Source organism: Bipolaris zeicola (assembly GCF_000523435.1).
Source record: "Bipolaris zeicola 26-R-13 unplaced genomic scaffold scaffold_91, whole genome shotgun sequence".
In the NCBI taxonomy this organism is placed as follows: domain Eukaryota; kingdom Fungi; phylum Ascomycota; class Dothideomycetes; order Pleosporales; family Pleosporaceae; genus Bipolaris; species Bipolaris zeicola.
In genome coordinates, this window is record NW_006912140.1 from 1 (window position 1) to 18,417 (window position 18,417).

At 48.4% G+C, this 18,417-nt stretch overlaps 7 protein-coding genes across 7 annotated transcripts; 3 read left to right on the forward strand and 4 right to left on the reverse strand.

The window, feature by feature from the left end:
* Nucleotides 1-82: 82 nt before the first annotated feature.
* COCCADRAFT_26879 (uncharacterized protein) lies at nt 83-625 on the reverse strand (the record flags this gene model as incomplete). Its single annotated transcript, XM_007714857.1, has 2 exons — nt 83-472; nt 521-625. Coding segments are annotated over 2 exons (495 nt in total), but the record flags the coding sequence as incomplete, so codon positions are not given.
* A 1,503-nt stretch (nt 626-2,128) lies between these two features.
* COCCADRAFT_98253 (uncharacterized protein) lies at nt 2,129-3,010 on the reverse strand (the record flags this gene model as incomplete). The annotated part of the gene is made up of 3 exons (XM_007714860.1): nt 2,129-2,291; nt 2,340-2,482; nt 2,531-3,010. 3 exons carry the CDS (start codon nt 3,008-3,010, stop codon nt 2,129-2,131), a joined length of 786 nt encoding a protein of 261 aa, XP_007713050.1.
* A 325-nt stretch (nt 3,011-3,335) lies between these two features.
* On the reverse strand, nt 3,336-5,055 carry COCCADRAFT_26881 (uncharacterized protein; the record flags this gene model as incomplete). The annotated part of the gene is made up of 3 exons (XM_007714858.1): nt 3,336-4,419; nt 4,473-4,866; nt 4,917-5,055. The coding sequence occupies 3 exons, from the start codon at nt 5,053-5,055 to the stop codon at nt 3,336-3,338; spliced, it is 1,617 nt and encodes a 538-aa protein (XP_007713048.1).
* A 2,395-nt stretch (nt 5,056-7,450) lies between these two features.
* Nucleotides 7,451-7,768, forward strand: COCCADRAFT_98251 (uncharacterized protein; the record flags this gene model as incomplete). The annotated part of the gene is made up of 1 exon (XM_007714861.1): nt 7,451-7,768. One exon carries the CDS (start codon nt 7,451-7,453, stop codon nt 7,766-7,768), a length of 318 nt encoding a protein of 105 aa, XP_007713051.1.
* Nucleotides 7,769-8,206: 438 nt separating this feature from the next.
* Nucleotides 8,207-9,330, forward strand: COCCADRAFT_37445 (uncharacterized protein; the record flags this gene model as incomplete). The annotated part of the gene is made up of 3 exons (XM_007714862.1): nt 8,207-8,386; nt 8,432-9,048; nt 9,096-9,330. 3 exons carry the CDS (start codon nt 8,207-8,209, stop codon nt 9,328-9,330), a joined length of 1,032 nt encoding a protein of 343 aa, XP_007713052.1.
* Nucleotides 9,331-10,537: 1,207 nt separating this feature from the next.
* On the forward strand, nt 10,538-12,212 carry COCCADRAFT_37447 (glycoside hydrolase family 43 protein; the record flags this gene model as incomplete). The annotated part of the gene is made up of 2 exons (XM_007714863.1): nt 10,538-11,588; nt 11,647-12,212. 2 exons carry the CDS (start codon nt 10,538-10,540, stop codon nt 12,210-12,212), a joined length of 1,617 nt encoding a protein of 538 aa, XP_007713053.1.
* A 1,798-nt stretch (nt 12,213-14,010) lies between these two features.
* Nucleotides 14,011-15,397, reverse strand: COCCADRAFT_98226 (uncharacterized protein; the record flags this gene model as incomplete). The annotated part of the gene is made up of 6 exons (XM_007714864.1): nt 14,011-14,602; nt 14,657-14,892; nt 14,944-15,014; nt 15,066-15,102; nt 15,154-15,177; nt 15,236-15,397. The coding sequence occupies 6 exons, from the start codon at nt 15,395-15,397 to the stop codon at nt 14,011-14,013; spliced, it is 1,122 nt and encodes a 373-aa protein (XP_007713054.1).
* Between the last annotated feature and the right edge of the window lie 3,020 nt (nt 15,398-18,417).

An 18,417-nucleotide genomic window follows, 5' to 3' on the forward strand; every position in this document is an offset into this window, starting at 1 on the left:
GTTAGATAGAACGGCCTCTGGCCAAAGTCCTACATAGCCAACGGCTGATACAGGACTATAATGGAATAATAATAATACGTACCCCTGACCCTCCATGGTATAGATTAGGTCCTCGTGGCTCGAATGTGAGGTTAAATGTAGCATAGGGATCGCTGCTTTCCGCATGTTGAACAGATACTAAATCTGCTGTACTCGCATATTGCCTGAGTATGCCACTATCGATATCGTACGTCTTGTTCGAGATCACTCCCGGAACGAGATGGTTTTGGCCATAGTACTCTCCCGTTTCAATGTCTAATAGGGAGACGAGGGAATTGATAGAACCTGGTTTGGCAGCTTTGAAAATACAAGCAATACTGAAGTATTCATGACCGTTGTCTCCAGACAAATAGGATGCGTACCAGTAGCTCTGGACTGGTTCACCAGATCCAGCCGTCATCGACCTTGTTAAATTGAAGTTTGGGCCATAGATCTGACAACATTTTAGATCTGTTGCTTAGAAAGACACATACAGACTCACTGTATACGCCTCTTGCAAGAGATTCGTATTTGATGGTGGGCGATTAAATCCCAGAGTAGAGCCTGAAATAGTAGTAATTACTAACAAAGATGGTACGATATACATCTTGAACGGTAGTAGTAATGGTCAAATGATGAAGCGTTTGTCCTTTGGATACGCAGATTAATACCATTTGGAATGCGAATTGATGGCATATTATACATGTAGCTGGTAGCTGCAGGATTGGTTATTAGTTATCTGATAACGGCGAGGTTCAGCTCAGCGCTAATAGATCACGTCTTAGCGATGACGTAGAAATTTGACATATTCCTCTCGGGTCGGAAAGAGGCTATCCCTGTGAGGATTTCAATGACATGACAGGACCCATCCCTGTCATGTTGTTCGAGAGCGCTCACGTGTTGTTGTTGATATCCCCAGACCGTAAGTTTGAAGCTTCTGCCGAAGCACGATATATCACGTGACATATTGCCTATATAACCTACTAGCAGCTCAATGTTCTACTAGGATGCCCGGAACAAACCATTACCCGTCAACAACTCGGAGCTGGGCGGATAATGTTTGAATCGGTAGCCATTGCCTCTCGGGGTTCTTCTCTATCCGACCCGAGATGAATAGTTGCATCTTCGCGCTTGTACTACAGGTACTTTGGCAGTGAGGCAAGCAAGCACAAAATTCAATATCAATGTGGTATGTTACACCGAAGAATACCCAGGTTAAGATAGATATAAAGTAGTCTGTTGCAGATCATTACTGCATGTACAGGCTATAACTAGGCTCGCCGAGTGCTTCATGTGTCGGGCGTAATCCGACACAGCCGTGCTTACATATGCTACACTGTAGGAATACATAAGCATGCTAACATAGCTGACGACATGTGCAGTATTAGTTATGAGCCAGAAAGGTGCAGCTACCCTGTAACTAATGCGGCAATCGCGGATTTGAATGCTCAAATCATGTTATCATCGAGTGCATACACATAAATGCAAGGCTTCATTGCATCAACGCATGCTCTACCTACTCAATGCGCATATCTGCCGCGTCCTGATTGGATAGCTAGTAGTATTAGTTAAAGCCAATCCTGCATGCGACTTCCATGTCATATTAAAAACAATGTAATTACGTTTTCACATAATACACAGAATATATCAATAATCCCTCATGTGCTAGTCGTATCTTTGTTTGGTGAGTGATTTTTGAGTAAGTCTTAGGGGAAAGATTTCGAAAGAACAAAAGGCAAAACCGCTTGGCCTGATCTAGCCATCCTTAATCGAAACTTTCCTAATACTGTGAGATCATGGAAACAAAGTACATAGGTACTTTGAATCCAGTAATATCTAGCTCTGCGTAAAAGAATGCTGAGAAACAGGGATCGAGGAGGGGACGGCTATTGGTACTACAACTAATAGCATGGGTAGTTATGCTAGGGTTACGAGAACGATTATTAGAAACCCGAGTATTGCAGGCGCGGTAAATCCGGAGGCACTAAGACACGATACATTCTATGAATATAGACCTGCAGATGAGCCGTAAGAGGTGGCAGTAACTATACTGGTGTTTTGGTAAGTCAACTAATATTGACACGTCTGGGCTGCTTACCCTTCGTGTACATTATATTGTGGACCACGCGTTATCAATAGGAACCATAGCGCCGTTGATCATTTGTGATTCGTCTGAGGCGAGAAAGGCGATGCCCCGCGCGACATGATCAACACCTATGTAGGGAACAGGTGTTCCCTCATTATCTTTGGATGCGTGAAGCTGCACAATCGGGCTAACAGAGTAAGCCATTGTTATATACATCGAGCGAGAGAGGGCTTACAAAAAGGCATTGAAGCCGGCGGAATCAAAATGCTCCATCTGCACTGAACTTGCAATGTTTGTGGCGACACTTCCTGGCAGCACGCCATTACAGCGAATTCCTTCGTTATGGAATCGCCACGCAACATTTTTGGTAGCACCAACCTACTGACATGTCAGTATTCACTATGCGTGTGAGAAATCTTTACGTACTAGGCCATGTTTGCTAGCCGTATAAGCAATTCCTGCACTCGCGCCAGACATGCCCGCCTTGCTAGCCACATTGACAATAGCACCCTTCTTCTGTGCTTTCATGGCGGGCAGTACTGCCTTCATCATACGAATCGGCACGTTCAAATTAATGGCCATGACTCTTTCCCATTCTTCCTCGTGGATCGTGTCGGCGCTACTCCACCCGTCACTAACGCCTGCGCAGTTGACCAGGACATCAATACGATCATGCTTGCCAATGCATTTTGCCACGGCATGTTCAACGGCTTGAGAATCAGCAAGGTCGGTCTGATAGAAGATAAAAGTCGAAAAGTCCTCGGCGAGCTTCTGGGGCTGTGCACCAATATCTATACCAAAGACAGAAGCTCCACGTTCCAGGAAAAGGCGTGTCGTCGCGAGGCCAATACCAGAACTGCACCCAGTGATTATAGCAACCTTGTCTTGAAGGGAAGCGATAGACATTGCGCGGAATTGAAGCTTTACCAACAAAACTGGACGGTAGGATATGATTTGTACAATGTTGGTGCATGTTATATTTGGTGGGAGATGCGCAGCGCCGGAAAATCTAGCATGACGTCAACGGTTAGCGTGATAATCTGGGTTAGGGTTAGATCTACTTGTGTGTCCAAACGCGCAACATAGGTTTATTGGGTATATTCTTCTAAGACTCTACACCTACAATGACTGCTCTGAATCCAATCATACAAATGGAACTCGCCCATGGCTCAAACAACCACCACCCTCAGACTCGGTACACTACACCCTGATGTAATGCTTGTCGATCACGCTACTGAATCACCTCCTCCATGCGATGCACATCGCTGTCCTTGGTCCATCTTCTAATCTTCTTTCCTAGACCATAATACAGTGGGAATGCGAAAAGAGCCGGGCCAACGGTGCAAGCGAAGATGACCATGGCCGGCGTCATCCACCCATTCTTACTCTCATGTGCTAGATCAAAGACCCAATAGCTATATGAGAAGGCAATGAAGTTCTTGCATACAGTCGCCACCACCATGATTTCGCCAGAGATGGGTTTATAGCAGTCGATTGCATAAGCGATGCAAATAGTAGGCACCGTGGTGACGCTAAGTCCGGCGAAGCCATAGCCCCACACAACAATGTGGCCCCATGCCCATTGGTGCTGGTACGCGAGGCCTCCGAGGATCAAAGAGAGCATGGTGATGATCATGTAAAACCAAAGTGCAGGAAGACGCATCTCTGCTTCGCGCACACCACCATTCTTGCGAGTCGCCCGAGCAGCCACCCAATCTGAATACGGGCCTGCTGTCGCTAGACCCACCAGCGCACCGATGGCGAAGGCGAAGTTTGTGTAGCCAACTTGGTCGGGTCGGAAGAGGTAGGGTGGCGCCGCAAGGATTGGAGACTCGGTGATGTTGAAAAAGAGAAGAAGATCAGCCGGACCAGCCAACATCAACCCAGCCCATAGGATAATAGGGTTGAAGAAAACCTTAATAGGAGTCCATGTATCGCGCACAACAAACATCCTCCATCTGGGGTCGGGCTTCCGGAACGGCATGAATTGTGCACGAGACGGGCGGCCATTCGCCATTACAGAAACATCCGACGTATCCTGGTCCAAGTCGTTGGCTGTAGTAAGCGTGGCTTGTTTTTCGAGCTGACTGTCGTCTTTGCTGTTGCGCTCGTTTTCCTTGGCTTGTACGGGACTATTGGTTGCGACGGCATTGCTGCCACGATGGTACTTTGTTTCTGGGAAGGTGAATGCAATAAGAATGATTGAGACACCTGAGAGTGCTGTCTCGAGCCAGAAGAACGATTGCCAGCCATAATGACCTCCAATAGCGCCAGCCATAATAGGACCAAGGAAGGCTCCCATGAAATATCCAGTGCTTTATCAATGTTAGGAGTTTCTCATGCATCTCACAGCCGCCCTTGTACTTACAAGTAAACACCGGTCCACAGGCCTCGTTCGTGCAGATAAAAGACATCAGCAATCATCTGAATGGGAATGCTCTCGCTAGTCGCACACACTAGACCATTCACCGCCCTAGCTGCCAGGAGACTGCTATGGCTCGTCGCTAGCGCCTGCCACACGCATGTCAAAAGAATCAGCACAGAAAACACCAGACTAATGGCGCGACGTCCGAAGATGTTGGACAGTGGCACGATGATGAAGTTTGCGAAGCCCAGCGTAATGACAGTTATACCAGTCAACATGGCTAACTGATTGTTGTTCAAGTGGAACTGTGCACCCAGCAGTGGGAACATTGGGGCTATGGATAGCGCACCAGTTACAGATATCCACGTAAAGAGCCATTGAGAGGCCATCACCATCACTATGATCTGTCAGTATGGCGATGATAGTTCATGTTTCTGTAAAACATACTCTTCCATTTACGGCTCCAATTGAGGGGATCTCGTGGATCAGATGACGGCTTCGGAATGAGTTGTTTCTCCACCGAACCATCATTGTTCATGATCTCAGTGCCAGGAACGAGTTCGACATTATCAGGGTTAGCAGCCATCTTTTTACAGTTGGTATTGATAGACGATAGAAGTTGAGGTTGATCTGAGATTGATGGAGTGGAGAGAACACTTATGTAGTCTCCGGGTGCATTGTGGCATTCACACCAATGGTGCTCAAGATTCTGCCGATGGTGCACTCCAAGTCCGCGTCGGAGAATGCGTCGATGTGAGGACAATGATTGGAACAAGATCTGCAGTGGGAAACTTTGATCATCGTCCCAGTTCTGTGAACTGGTTGGTTGCTCTTCTAACACTATCAGTTCAAGTTGCACTAAGCAAAGACTGCAGTGATGCGTCTGGCTCGCACCTCCGTAGTGCATCGCTGACCCTTGCAAAATTTCCATTCACGATGCATTTTCAGTCTTGGCAATAGTTGGTGGAGGCCTGGATAACGCGGTTACCATGTTTGGGATCTTTTGATAGCAAGGCCTACACCACAGTATACCACACAATTTCGAGATTCCTGGAGGTGGGACATGCATGGCGGTGTGTACAACGCTGACCTCTATGGAAAAGCATCGATAAGTGCGGAGCGTGTCAGCAGCTCTTCCTTGCATTGATCCAAGGAACATGATGGCGACAGCTTCAGACTATCACCTTACAAGCGCATCAAAATTATCTGATTGTTCTCTCCAGATCCGGAGTTCCGGGATATGCGAAAGCTGGATTATGGAGTCGACCCTTGGATAGCAGAGGAGCGAGCATGCACCACTTCGCAAAGATGGCGCTGCGATAGACCTGAGGCTTGACTACTCTCGGGTTTGAAAGTGGAGACCCACGTCTGTGCTAGCGACGGGCGCCGTCCGGGATCGCGCGTCGGAACTGCGGGGAGGCGTGCTGACAGCAATGCACCATCGTCAGCCCTGGATGGACACGATGACGAGAATTGCGTCTCCAAACCCCCTCGCACTTTTTTCGATTCTGGATTCTGCAAATTTCCTATTCTGGTGAAAATTATAATCGTCCTATACAGGTGTACTGTGCGCCGATGGCCATCACTATGAGGGAGCTGAAGACAAGGCGCGACCAGAACCAGCATCGCAAGTGTTGAACTTGCCAGATAAGAGAAAGCTTCGTCAATCTCTTATTCAACGGTGGTACCTGGAAGAAGAAATATGCGGATAACGCCTGCATGATTGAGTGTCGGTGAGAGACGATCTCCATGAGCCTACCCTGCAGACCCAAGGGTTTGTCGGAGCCATGATATCCAAGAACTGAAGCTCTTATTTGAGAATTTTAAAATGTCTGGTTTTACTATATGCTAGTGTCTTTTGGCGTACGCATTTTTGCCTGTATCAGTAGAGTCGCACACGTTTGAGGGCTCTACTTGGACTGGTGCCTGATCCTGAAACCAACACATATATTGAATAGCTTAGCAAATGAATCATAAAGATAAAGCGACGGTCATATTATTAAGGCTTTGCTACATTTTATAGTACCTTTTCGGTGCGTATTTGATGAATGTGATAGCGCCGCCGTCCGCACCGGACTTCTGTTGACCACATCTTTTCGGGAACAACCCAGAATGCCTGGATGCAAAACTGGTATCAATTGGTTTGATCAGCAATCCAACAACTTGGCCAATTGTGATCCTATTGCTTACCGATCTTTCGATCGTTTCAGACTAATATCTTCTTTTGCTAGAGATAAGCCAGGGAACAAGATACAACATGCCTAAATTGTGCAATCACTAGGCTCACAGCGGGTCCAAGAATTATACGGGTGAAAAACATAGATGCTAATCAGGAACCAAAACATAATAGCGCCAATTCAGTACCAAAGAAGCGAAAGGTTGCTGAACTGTGTCCAATCTGGAAGTGGGGGCGCCCTCATTCCTTTACACACTCACCTCACATACACCGGTGTCGGCATTACATGTATATTACAGCGTTTGACATGCCTTCGCAGCTGCAGATGTTGTATCGTTTTGAACAGCATTGCGATACTTGTTCGAATATGATATTCAGGTTGCCGAAAGTGAAGAGGACAATGCAAAATTCTAACTAGATCTAGCTCGAGGTTGACTACCTACACCAAATTGATAGCACTACGTAGTTACCTGTAGGCCTAGCCTACACGTCTTATATAGCCCACCGGCTGACACAGGACGTTAAACTAGAATAATAATAATAATAATAATAGCTCGAGGTTGAAACCGTAGCAGATTGCTAATGAACGCGGTGCTAGAAATAAATAATTATAGCTCCTGCGCAGTAAGACGTATGTAGTGAATAGCGTTCAACACTAGCATCAAAGTGCACAATCCAAGAATTCAGTGACTGTCTGATGTTTCCAGCAAGGCGACAAAGACCGTCGGTCAAGCTGTACTTGCAGAGCAAGATTATTCGCTTCGGAGAACCTCATGTGATAGAGAAAAACTGCTTTCGTCGTGAGATGCGCTGCGATCATCTCTGCACAGTGCAACCGTATCTCACGTCTATAGGTCTGCTCCATATCGCTAGGACAGCTAGTTCCCGAAGCCACTATCTTCTGTTTCTCTGCTATCCTCTCAAGTTGCTTCTCTTACAACTCAAACTCTTCACTTTGTGTGACAATGTAGTAATCGACAAAAGAGCATGGTACCTCTCTGATCGTCGATATCACTGTACACTCCGTTTATTGATCCGGATAAGGGTGCTCTTGTCAACTGATCGTTTTTTTTCGAAGAGCCCCATTTTCAGGAATGCTCCCCAGATGCTCCATAGTACGTAGAGTATCCGCCTTGCTGGTCGTTTTTTCGGCAGTTGATACCGAGCCTATCCGCAGCACGCCACGCTCGAGGCACCAAAGGCCGCGTGGTTGTATGGAGCAAGATGCGAAGCGAAAGCTTAATAGAGCTTATTTATGACGATCTTGAAGCAACTGCCGATTCGCTGCATAGATTGAACATTTATCCAGACAAAAACGTGGAGATTATCAAGCCCCGTCTCTGACGATCACTCATTGAAGAATAAAACGGTTCATCAATGGACATGACATTATTGGTACACTTGCTAATTATCAAATGAATTTTCATCTTTGCTTTATACAAGGTGACATTCATATCATAGCTAACGAAATTCAGGAGTTTAGCATGAGCTTAAAAGGTCTATATGTTCATAATATGTTTTCTCATTCTATCCCAGCAACTTCTTTCTGAAAGCTGTTACGATGTTTTGGCCTAGATTTGCGACCGTCCCGCTCCTGGCACAATGTGTCTTATCCCAGAACATGCTACGGTTCGCATGTTCGCAGCTGACTGTCGAACGAGCGGATCCACTTGTGACTCCCGGGCAGCGGCCCTCACCGCATACCCATCAGATTATTGGAGGGAACTCTTTCAATCTCACCGTATGATTCTTTCATTCATTCCATGGCACTGACTGACATTTTCAGATGGAGCCCGGCGTGTTTGATCCACCTACTCGCTCCACATGCACATCTTGCACCTACAGTGAAGACTTTAGCAACTATTGGACTGCATCGCTATACTTTCAGTCACCTGATAATGGTACTTTTCAGCGAGTGCCTCAATTCGCCAATGTCGGGCTCCAGCAGGATGGCGGAATGACGGTCTATTACATGCCGTATTCGGCGAAGAATAACAAGATGACAGCCTTCAGGCCTGGGTTTCGCATGATCGCCGGCGACCCTATGGCCAAAAGGCCAAATCGTGTTAGCATCTGTCATCGATGTTTGGGCAACGGGGAAGGGTTTGCTCCATGCGACGCGAAAGACACTGCAGAGCTTCCGAACAAGTACTGCCCGGGTGGTATTCGGGCGACAGTAATCTTTCCATCGTGCTGGGACGGTAAGAACCTCGACTCGCCCGATCACAAGAGCCACGTTGCATACTCGAATAGCGGTGGCCTCGGGTCACCGAATTGCCCTAGTACACACCCAGTTGCTATTCCGCAAGTCATGTACGAGATCATGTGGGATACTGGGCGATACAAAAACAACGCATGGTATGGCAATGGTAAACAGCCGTTCGTATATAGCTTTGGAGATGGGTAAGTCTTATCCAGTAACATCTTCAACATTCACTAAACATGTGCAGTACCGGTTATGGCCAGCACGGCGACTATCTCTTCGGTTGGAAAGACGACTCTTTACAGAGGGCTATGGATGCTCTTCCGAGTGGCAAGTGTGCTAACGCCAATTGCCAAGTTCTGAAAATACAGTCTGCTCAAGATTCGATGAAGTGCAAGAAATCGCAACAAGTGGTTGAGGATGTCGGTGTGGGCGGAAATTGGTTGAAGGAGCTCCCGGGTGGTATGCCGGTTACCTACTAAATCACGAACATGGGCAAAGTAAAGTGTTATTTAGACTGTCGTTATTCCGATTGCTTACAGTATGTACGAATTTTATCCAAACAGCATCGGGTAGGGTGCAGCCAAGTTTGTGCTGATTCGAATATTGCTTTCACATCTGCCGAAACGTGATAGCTGCGTAATTGGTCCGGAGATAATTGTTGTGGAAAACAAGGTTGAACAACAAAGCAAGGGGCATATCGGCAGCTTCGTACGAACCAAAATAACTGTCCATGGGACATCCTCGGCATTTGTGATAGCAATATCGTTGGTGGCGCATCTGGCGCTCTCGGTAGTTTCGACATGGCTTGCCCTGCCGAGAATGACGGGCATCGCCCAGAGTTTGATATTCAGATGTACTCCCAGCTTCTGTAAAAAAAATCGACGAGTCTGACAACAAAAGCTTGAGTGTGCTGAAAATGATTTAGGGTGGGCTCAAAGAGGAATTCATCTTACAAGGATCCCATTGCAAGCTCGCTACCTACTCTGTAAATTTACTCACCGTGGAGAATATACGCTGTATGTCATATAGCAGTACCCTTGATTCAAGTCCAACACGCGTATGTATGTAGGGTCTACCGGGCCACGACTACACCTAGAGACGGTGTCATTTTCGCGGCGTTCATGACAGCGTGCCATGCAATAAATGTCATGGGCTTTGCATACCCGGGTCTTTGATGCCAAATGGACAATGGTGGAGCGTGCGATAGCTTCCTTTAACCGTGGACGGAAACATTGCCAAATTCTGATTTCCGACTTTTGATGGAGTTATGTGTACGGGGTTGATTGTTTGCCATGAGAAATCCAAGACTCTCATACTGCCAAGCTACCCCTCACTCACCCCATCTGTCCTCAACGGCTTCTTTTCGACCCACAACGACTCCGAGGTCCCGAGCCGTCACCCGCTGCAGCCGTAGATCCCATGATTTGAGGAAAATAGCTGTGCCGCATCGGTGCCGGCTTACTCGAAATAGAACAGCGCTCACAACAGCACGATTGTACTTTAGTACTATCTACTTACACGCGGTACTACTTAGTGCTCGGCGGGCAACGTTCGTCTTGATGCACGACAACTTGTGCCACGTATCGGGAAATTGCAAGTCGTACCAAAGGCCAACTTTCGACCTGCAATTGTTCTCTGGACCGGGAAGCATTAACGTCTGACTGCCTACCTATACAACGCAGAAATATGGCGTCTTCAAAGACCGGCACGTTTGCCAACCCGGTTCTTCCGGGCTTCAATCCCGATCCATCAGTCATTCGGGCCGGGAATGACTTCTTTTGTGTTACATCCTCGTTTGAGTATTTCCCTGGGGTGCCAATTTACCACAGCAAAGACCTCATCAAATGGGTCTTAATCGGCCATGCTCTCACGCGCAAGTCGCAGCTTGATATCAAGACCCCCGAACCTGGAGGTGGGGTTTGGGCAACAACTATTCGGTACCATAACGGCGAGTTTTACATAATTACCAACTCTTTCGACCGGTATCGTCCGCAAATCGATGATCGCGTATGGCCTCGGGGCTTTTACGTGAAAACCAGCAACATCTGGAATGACAGTAGCTGGTCAGATCCAGTATATTTTGATCAAGTCGGCTTCGACTTTGACCTCTTCTGGGATGATGATGGATTGGTATACTTGTCATCCTGTTATCGCAAGATTGATCGCTCTCCGGATCCCAAGATACGAGATTTTGCTGTTCACATATCCACGGTCGATCTCAAGTCTGGAACTTTGGCATCCAGACCACGGATGATTCGCGATTCCGCTTCCGGTTTCGCCGAAGGCTCCCATCTCTTCAAGCGCAACGGCTACTACTACTTGTTCACTGCTGAAGGAGGTACTGAGTCCGGGCACTGCGAGTATGTAACCCGAAGCCGAGAAGGTCCTTTCGGGCCGTGGGAAGCAGCGCCGCACAACCCATTATGGCGCAATACAACAGATGATGAGATCCAAAACACTGGGCACTGCGACGTGGTTGAGGATTCCCAGGGTCAGTGGTGGGCTATGTGTCTAGGTGTGCGACCCAGGAGAGAAGGTAGCTCATGGCGAACCTCGGTCTTCGGGCGCGAATCGATGCTGCTTCCGGTTCGCTGGGAGAATGACTGGCCAATATTCAACGAAGGCAAGGCGGTTGCATTGCGAATGGAGGCGCCAAATGGCTACGTCGTCGAGGATGACAAGAGATGGAGAGACGACTTTACGGGAATCAAGTTAGGGCTGGGTTGGTATAGAAAAAGTAAGGGGACTTATTCATCACTATTTTTAACTAGGGTACGGTCACTAAAACCGCACAGATACCCCGGTGAGACAGGACTTCTCGATGACAGCCCGCTCAAATGAGCTCACGCTGTATGGTGGCCCATATACCTTGTCGATGCCTGCTTGCCCGACACTTTTCCTACGGAAGCAAAACCATTGGCCTGTTATTTGGGAAACCCAACTAGATTTTCAGCCTGAAGCAAGACGCGTCGAGGCAGGGACTGTCGTTTGGTGGAACCATACGTGCTACGCCAGCATAGGGATTACACTTGTCGAGCGCGATGGACGGCTGCAACGAGCCGTCCGATTGACTGACCCAGACAAGGAAGTTAAGGAGGCAGTCATATCAGAGCAAGGTGCAGTAAAATTGATCATTGAAAGCATTGAGACTAGCTATCGATTGGGATATCGAGATGTCAATCATGACGCACACGAAGCGAATGAGAGCTGGACCTGGCTGGGCAACATTGACACCCAGGTCATGACGCGCGCCCCTGAGGTTGGACAGCCTTTTACAGGTATGATGATGGGGCTGTACTCTTTTGGTGAGATGCAGCCTGTTCTGAGTCCAGCGCATTTCGCGTATGCAGAGTTTCGATAGTTGCATTACTGTAGTATAGCCTGGTATCGATTTCAGTGAACATGGTAAATACGATACCGAGACACGCAGGGAAAAGCTTTGGGGATTGATGATACTTATACCAAACATACTATGCTCGTGCTATTTTTTCAAAAAGGTAGCAGCTAGAACTCACTTGGTCTTTTGTGTTACTTCGGATGTGCCCAATTTGAATCCTTCGAGCATATAAAACTTGCAATCTGACTCGAGACGATACGAACCATCATAGCTGCGTTGGACGCGTCATGGTTGAAGGGTTCCGTACAAGGCCGGGTAGGAGTTCTTAGTAAGACAATTCCCTGTAGAAATCGGGTCCGTGCCTTGTTTCCAAGCCACATATGCATGAGCCCTTGCTCATATAGACAAATGGAAAACACGCAACTATTCCGAGCATTTAACTGGGTGGCGATATGCAACATCAAGACTCTGCACAATTCACCTTTTTTTCATAGTCACAAGATGTGCGGCCCACCACACTTTTGATGTTGACAAGAGACCGACGAGTTTGATCGCTAATGCACCATCCATCCCCTTCGGAGAAAAAAAGATGAGCAGACTTGATCCCTCGTGTATCATGTATCTCCTTGGAGTAAAGAGTAAACGCACTTGACCAAAGTCTCCTATCCGAAGATTGATCTGCAGGTGTTATCGATACTGAGGGCGTCGCAAAGATCTTCATCATTTACCAGAAGTGTATGACCTTAGGCCAACCATGTGGCTGTATCGCTTCCAACTGAGAAAAAAGAAGAATAAACATCTAGACGTCGGTTGCCATGTAACAATTAAGGTTCGCATCCGCTCCACAAGCCTAATGTCAGCCTCGGGAATGCCGGTCGCAGCATCGCACCTCGGAACAACGAGGTCTTAGTGGTCGATCATAATAGAGATCGGGAATAGGCATGAGATCCACTCACAATACCTCAGAAACACACGGGGACAGGCGATTTCTCTAATAAGACTGGCCCTGTAACATCTGGATCATGAGGCGGACATATCGGTCCGATAGCAATAGATAAGGCGGGCTTGGGCATTCGTCCAGAACTGAGGGATTTGGCACGGGGAAAAAGGGGGGGACAGGATGCCACGGCACCGCGCCACGCACTCATCATCGGGCCTTTGGTGGGCGTGTGGCATGATGCCAATGTTTGTGGCTATTGCAACGGATCGAGAGTGATGCAATTTCACCAGCTGTCAATAACTATGCGATAAATGGCCACAAGCCGGGACGCAGGTCAATATTGGTGTGTGGCGCAAGCTGGTGATTAGCTGCAACGTCATTCAACAAGATGAGGTTAAAGTTTTCAAAGAAGCTGCTAGGGTCAAGAGCTTAGGGATACGACTGGCAGGTGCTTGTCCATGACAGTGGTAGATGCTTAGGCGAGAGTGGTCCGCCGGGGACCGATAGATATCGGGCCTTTTTTACCACTGATGGCGCAAGCGTTCCGCACCAATAGGGCGGGCCGGAGCTAGATCAAGATGGGCCTAGAACTACTTAGTGTCCTACACAGAAAGTGTTGTAAGCAACCAAGCACGCACAGACAACGGATGTTGCCTACATGCGTACTTACTTATAGATTGGAGGTTCAGATTGCCGAATCGTGCAAGGGCCATTACAGGGAAGGAATTCCTGACGTATAATAACGGAGAGAATGAGCCGGGTATCGGAAAGTTGTGGAAAACAAATGGAGCGATAGGAATGTGGAGGACAGCAATGTGGAGCAAGGAGAATGCGGATTAAATTATTATGCCCTAGCTATAGGTCTACTACTGCACAGGGGTTTCAGTGTCGTACGAGGTCTTTCTGGCTCTCGCTATCGCTGACCCTCGAGCTGTCGTCATAGTGCTGCTCAATGTGTCGAGAAACGTAAATGTTTTTGCCCAAGATGTTGTCATCGCTGGACTTTTCTGGGCGAGCCACGTGGGAAGATGAACCCAACTCAATGTCACCAGCGCCGGCATGCCTCGCTGTGCTTCTGATGCCGTGAGACATGCTTTTGGATTTGCCTAGTCCACCCGTTCCCAGCCCATAGCTGTTGCTGCCACCGCGAGATGAGAAGCCGGGTAGGACCTTGACCATGAGTGGTTTGAGTGCTGGTAGCGATGCACATACAATGGCCAGGTTCATTTCGATTGAGGACCAGTACGCTACTGGTGCACTGTAGTAGGTAGAGTCTCGTTGGTTTGAGACAAGAACAGTGAGTGCGTGGAGGCGAAGGAAGGATACCACGCACACGAACCATCCAATTGTCAAAATTGCGATGAGGGCTATCTTCGGGCGTTTGGCGATTTGCAGGTTCCAGATGACCTTTACAGGAAGGAAGGCCACAAGAAGATCGGTGAGGATGTTTATGGCGGCATTGAGGAACCAGATGCTATTTGGACCTTGTCAGCAAAGGACACGGATAATGGGACACTTTTCAGCTTACGTTATGTTGTCTACACATGAGGATTGCAGCGGTTCACCCACTTTGGCAAGAATTGGTTCGCATGTATACAATGCTGCGACGACCATAGCAACTCCCCATACCATACACAATGCCATGATAATGTAGAGTGGTATGCGCATCTTGCGTACGGTAAAGATTCGGCTGTATTGAAGCAGGATGGATACCTTTGTAAAGGTAAGGCTGAGGTTATAAAATATGATGCTATAAAGCAGGTACTGCTGATAGTTAGCGAACGGATATGCGTGAAAACTGTGCTCCAGTCGTACCTTGAGGATTGGCCGGAACCCTTCAGGAAAGTCGATGAAGATTGCATGCTTGCCATTGCCTGCGTTGGCCTCTACGATGAATTAGTGGGACTATCTTCTATAAACTTTACATGGTGGCCTACGAAGAATCTGGAAAACGCATACGGCAGTAGACATTGCCTAAGTAATATGAGTCGGGTATTCAAACGTGTCAGTGTCGGTGAGGCTCACCAAAGACACCATTATTGTATAATCCTAAAACAAAAAGCGTTAAAATAAATCCGTGGCGGGGAATTTTAGGGTAGATAATTACCTCCCAACCGAGCTGCAGTCCGATGTATCGCAAACGAGCGAACAGTCGTAGGCTTACGGCGACATAGGAAAGTACCGTGAAAGCAATGACAATGGACTTTGTGAGAGGACCTTTGTCCTCCCGGGCCAGGGCAGCCAACTGGTCAGCGGTCAGTTGGTCCATGGTGCTTGCGAAGAATGGATCTAGCGACACGGATATGGCCAAGTTATTAATACAAGAAGTCGAAAAGACGAGACCCTGAGGGGCGCCTCTTCACATGGGACCAGGAGTAGTTTGTCTTGGACTGTGTGGCGTTACAGACATGAGGGATGGGATCGAGGTACCTGGCCCACAGGCTTCAGAGGCTAATACGCCCACAACCCGACGTGCCGCCAGTGGCACGCGAAACTCTAGCCCTGACAATTGCGAGGAGGCGATCTGATGGAGGGGTGCCTGATGGCTGAGCTAGAATTAGTGCGTGCTGCGAATGCTAGAAGACCAATCATAGCGCATGTCACACAGAGAGCACTGGCAAGTATGCGCCATGCCGTTGCTGAAACTGGCAATCTGTCCAGGGCAGCAGTGAACAAAGTGATATGCGTAGTATAGCCTTGCATCAGTTGCAAATGCGGCGGCCAGCGTGATGAGCTTGGATGCAATGCAGGGCACTTGAGGTGGTATCCCGGCAGCCGATGCAGATCCGACAAGTACAGTGATATGGTATGGGTGCAGATGTACCAGCTGCCTCGGCCCATTCACAGTGACAAGAAGCACGATCAACTGGAGTTTTCCGGGTTGGGGATCCAATAAAGTTTTGTCCAACAGTTCCCTGCGGCCAGCTAGCTATCGACTAGCAGCCGGATCTGCGGCTTGGACCCAGTCGTCCATGCTTCCGCCCGTGATGCAAAGCGCTTTGTCCGTCGGGTCGCGGGATAACGAAGGCCTTTTCCGCACGAGTAATTGAAGACTGAAATTGGCGTCGTAGAAGAGTCCCATGTTCGTCTGGGGTAGAAGAGTGGATTTCACAGCAACGATCAGCTGTTTGCATATTTAGTGGGCTCTTGTCGTATTCGTCGCGTCGTCGGCCCCTGGCCGAAGGGACTGGGGCTCTTCTGCAGCTACCGGCGTGAATTTCTGCATGTCGGTCATCGCCTTTGTTCATGAGACTGCAAGAGAGCTGGCCAAGCATATGTAAGTGGTATGGAGTGCGTGGCTTGGGGCCGAGCGACGCGTCCACGTGCATTGCGCAACCTGTGTGTGTAGTGTAGTACCCAGTCCCAGTAGCTCGGACAAACGCTGTCGATCTCGCCGGAATGGGGAAGGAGAGTTGGCACATCTGCAAGACACACCAACTCGTCCCTCCAAAGCTCCAACTACTTACTTACGGCCGAAAGCTTAACACACCTTCCCCATACATACGTGCGTCTACGAATCGCTAGGTCACGGAGTACCACACATCTCTGATAGCCTGGTTGCTTGTAACTTGTAGCTATAGGGGAAGCCGGTGCTAGACGTTGCTCACCAACAGCTTCGGCTAGGACAGAGTTTGCACTACACCCAAGCCATATCCCCACACTCAGCACGGCATTACCAACCCGACTGCTAGAGCAGGCGTTGAACCCAACCTTGGGGCCTAAAAGCTCATCAGCTCGTGCCAAAATGGTCTGTGTAGAGGATAACTTGCTTTTTCCTCGTACATCTACTAAGCTAAAGACACTCGAACATCAGCTCACAGAATACCTGGGTCGCTTACAATACTCTTGGAAGATGACGAACACAGCCTCGCGTGCCATCTAGAAGGCTCAGCAACGTTCGATGAGGCTTGACCGATCAGAATGACAAGTGCGAAGGAGATTATAGCTGCTAGTGCGCCAGGAGTGTGTTGTTCGCTCCGAGAAGGTTTGGCCCCGTCGAGGCAGCTAGCATGGCATGCAAAGCTACCGCAAGGCATTCTGTGTATCACACTCTCTTTAGCCATAGCAACAGCGGCACATACAGCAATAACTGTGAATTAAGCTTTTCCTCTAAACAAGGCCAGGGTATTCGTCTAATACATCTAAGAAGAGGGCAGCGTCGTTGGCATTTTCGCTGGTTCTCTCAAAGTCGTGCTGAGCGTTGGCAAAGAGGCACCACCATCTAACCATTGCCTCGACTCAAGCCACCTTGAGCTGAGATGCTAAGACGACCGCAAGCCCTTACACCTTCAACAAACAAAACTCCAATTACCGCAAGACACACCTACCATGGGTGCTGTACCAGTGAGTGGGTGGCCAGGCCACCAAGTTGATAGTATACGAGTACAGGAAGACCTATGGGCAACTACACAATAGCCTAGACGCCCGCCATTGCAATTTGCTTTTTCCGTGTCCCCCTTCAACTAATCCTTTCAACCCTTGCTTAGGTATCTACCCTCTGCATTAGTGTCTAGCTACCGGCCATGCCTCCGTACAAATGACGTACAAGAACCACTGAACATCAGGCGCCCGCCAAATCATTCTAGCGCATCTTCCTGGGATTCTAGGCCTTGAATTCGCGTATGGGAAACCCTCGCTATCCAGTTCAGCCCCCGAACTTTGCTTCCATAACTATTAGTAGCAGTGCTGTCAGGACTATTGGCTCGTTTCTCAGATAGACCATCCCATCCGTTCTTGTCCGCCTCGCGAAACCCTCTAATTTAACTGGACGAGTGGACTGTTTCTGTGATCTCCAAGTGCGGGGAAAGGAGATCGACAGGCACAACGGTACTGTTGTCGAAATTAGAGTTCTGCTCTTGGGGTCAGGCTAGAAGATTTGGAGCAACAGGTACCTGAGGATGTCACTGGACACCGTTCAACACGCTGCTCCAATATTTTTGGTCACTCGAGAGTACAGTACATAGTTTCGCTTCTGAGCTGCTGAGTCGGCATCAAGCAAACTCTGCTCGTAGTAATCTCAACCAGCTCCATCATGCATGGCACACAACGTCAGCAACACCCCCTATCGACTCCGGATTGAGCAGAGAGGACACGTAGCTATCACAACTTGTTTCACTATCTGCTTCCCCTTTCTATCATTGTTCTCTTTCTTCAGGCCTACCATATTTCACTTGAAACATGGCGATGATAGCATCCGTTCGTGAAGAGGTGGCTCTTTTGCCGCACTCCACTGATAAGGGAGGGGGAATTTACCCGTTATTGACCGGCTCTCATGTCTGAGCTATTCAT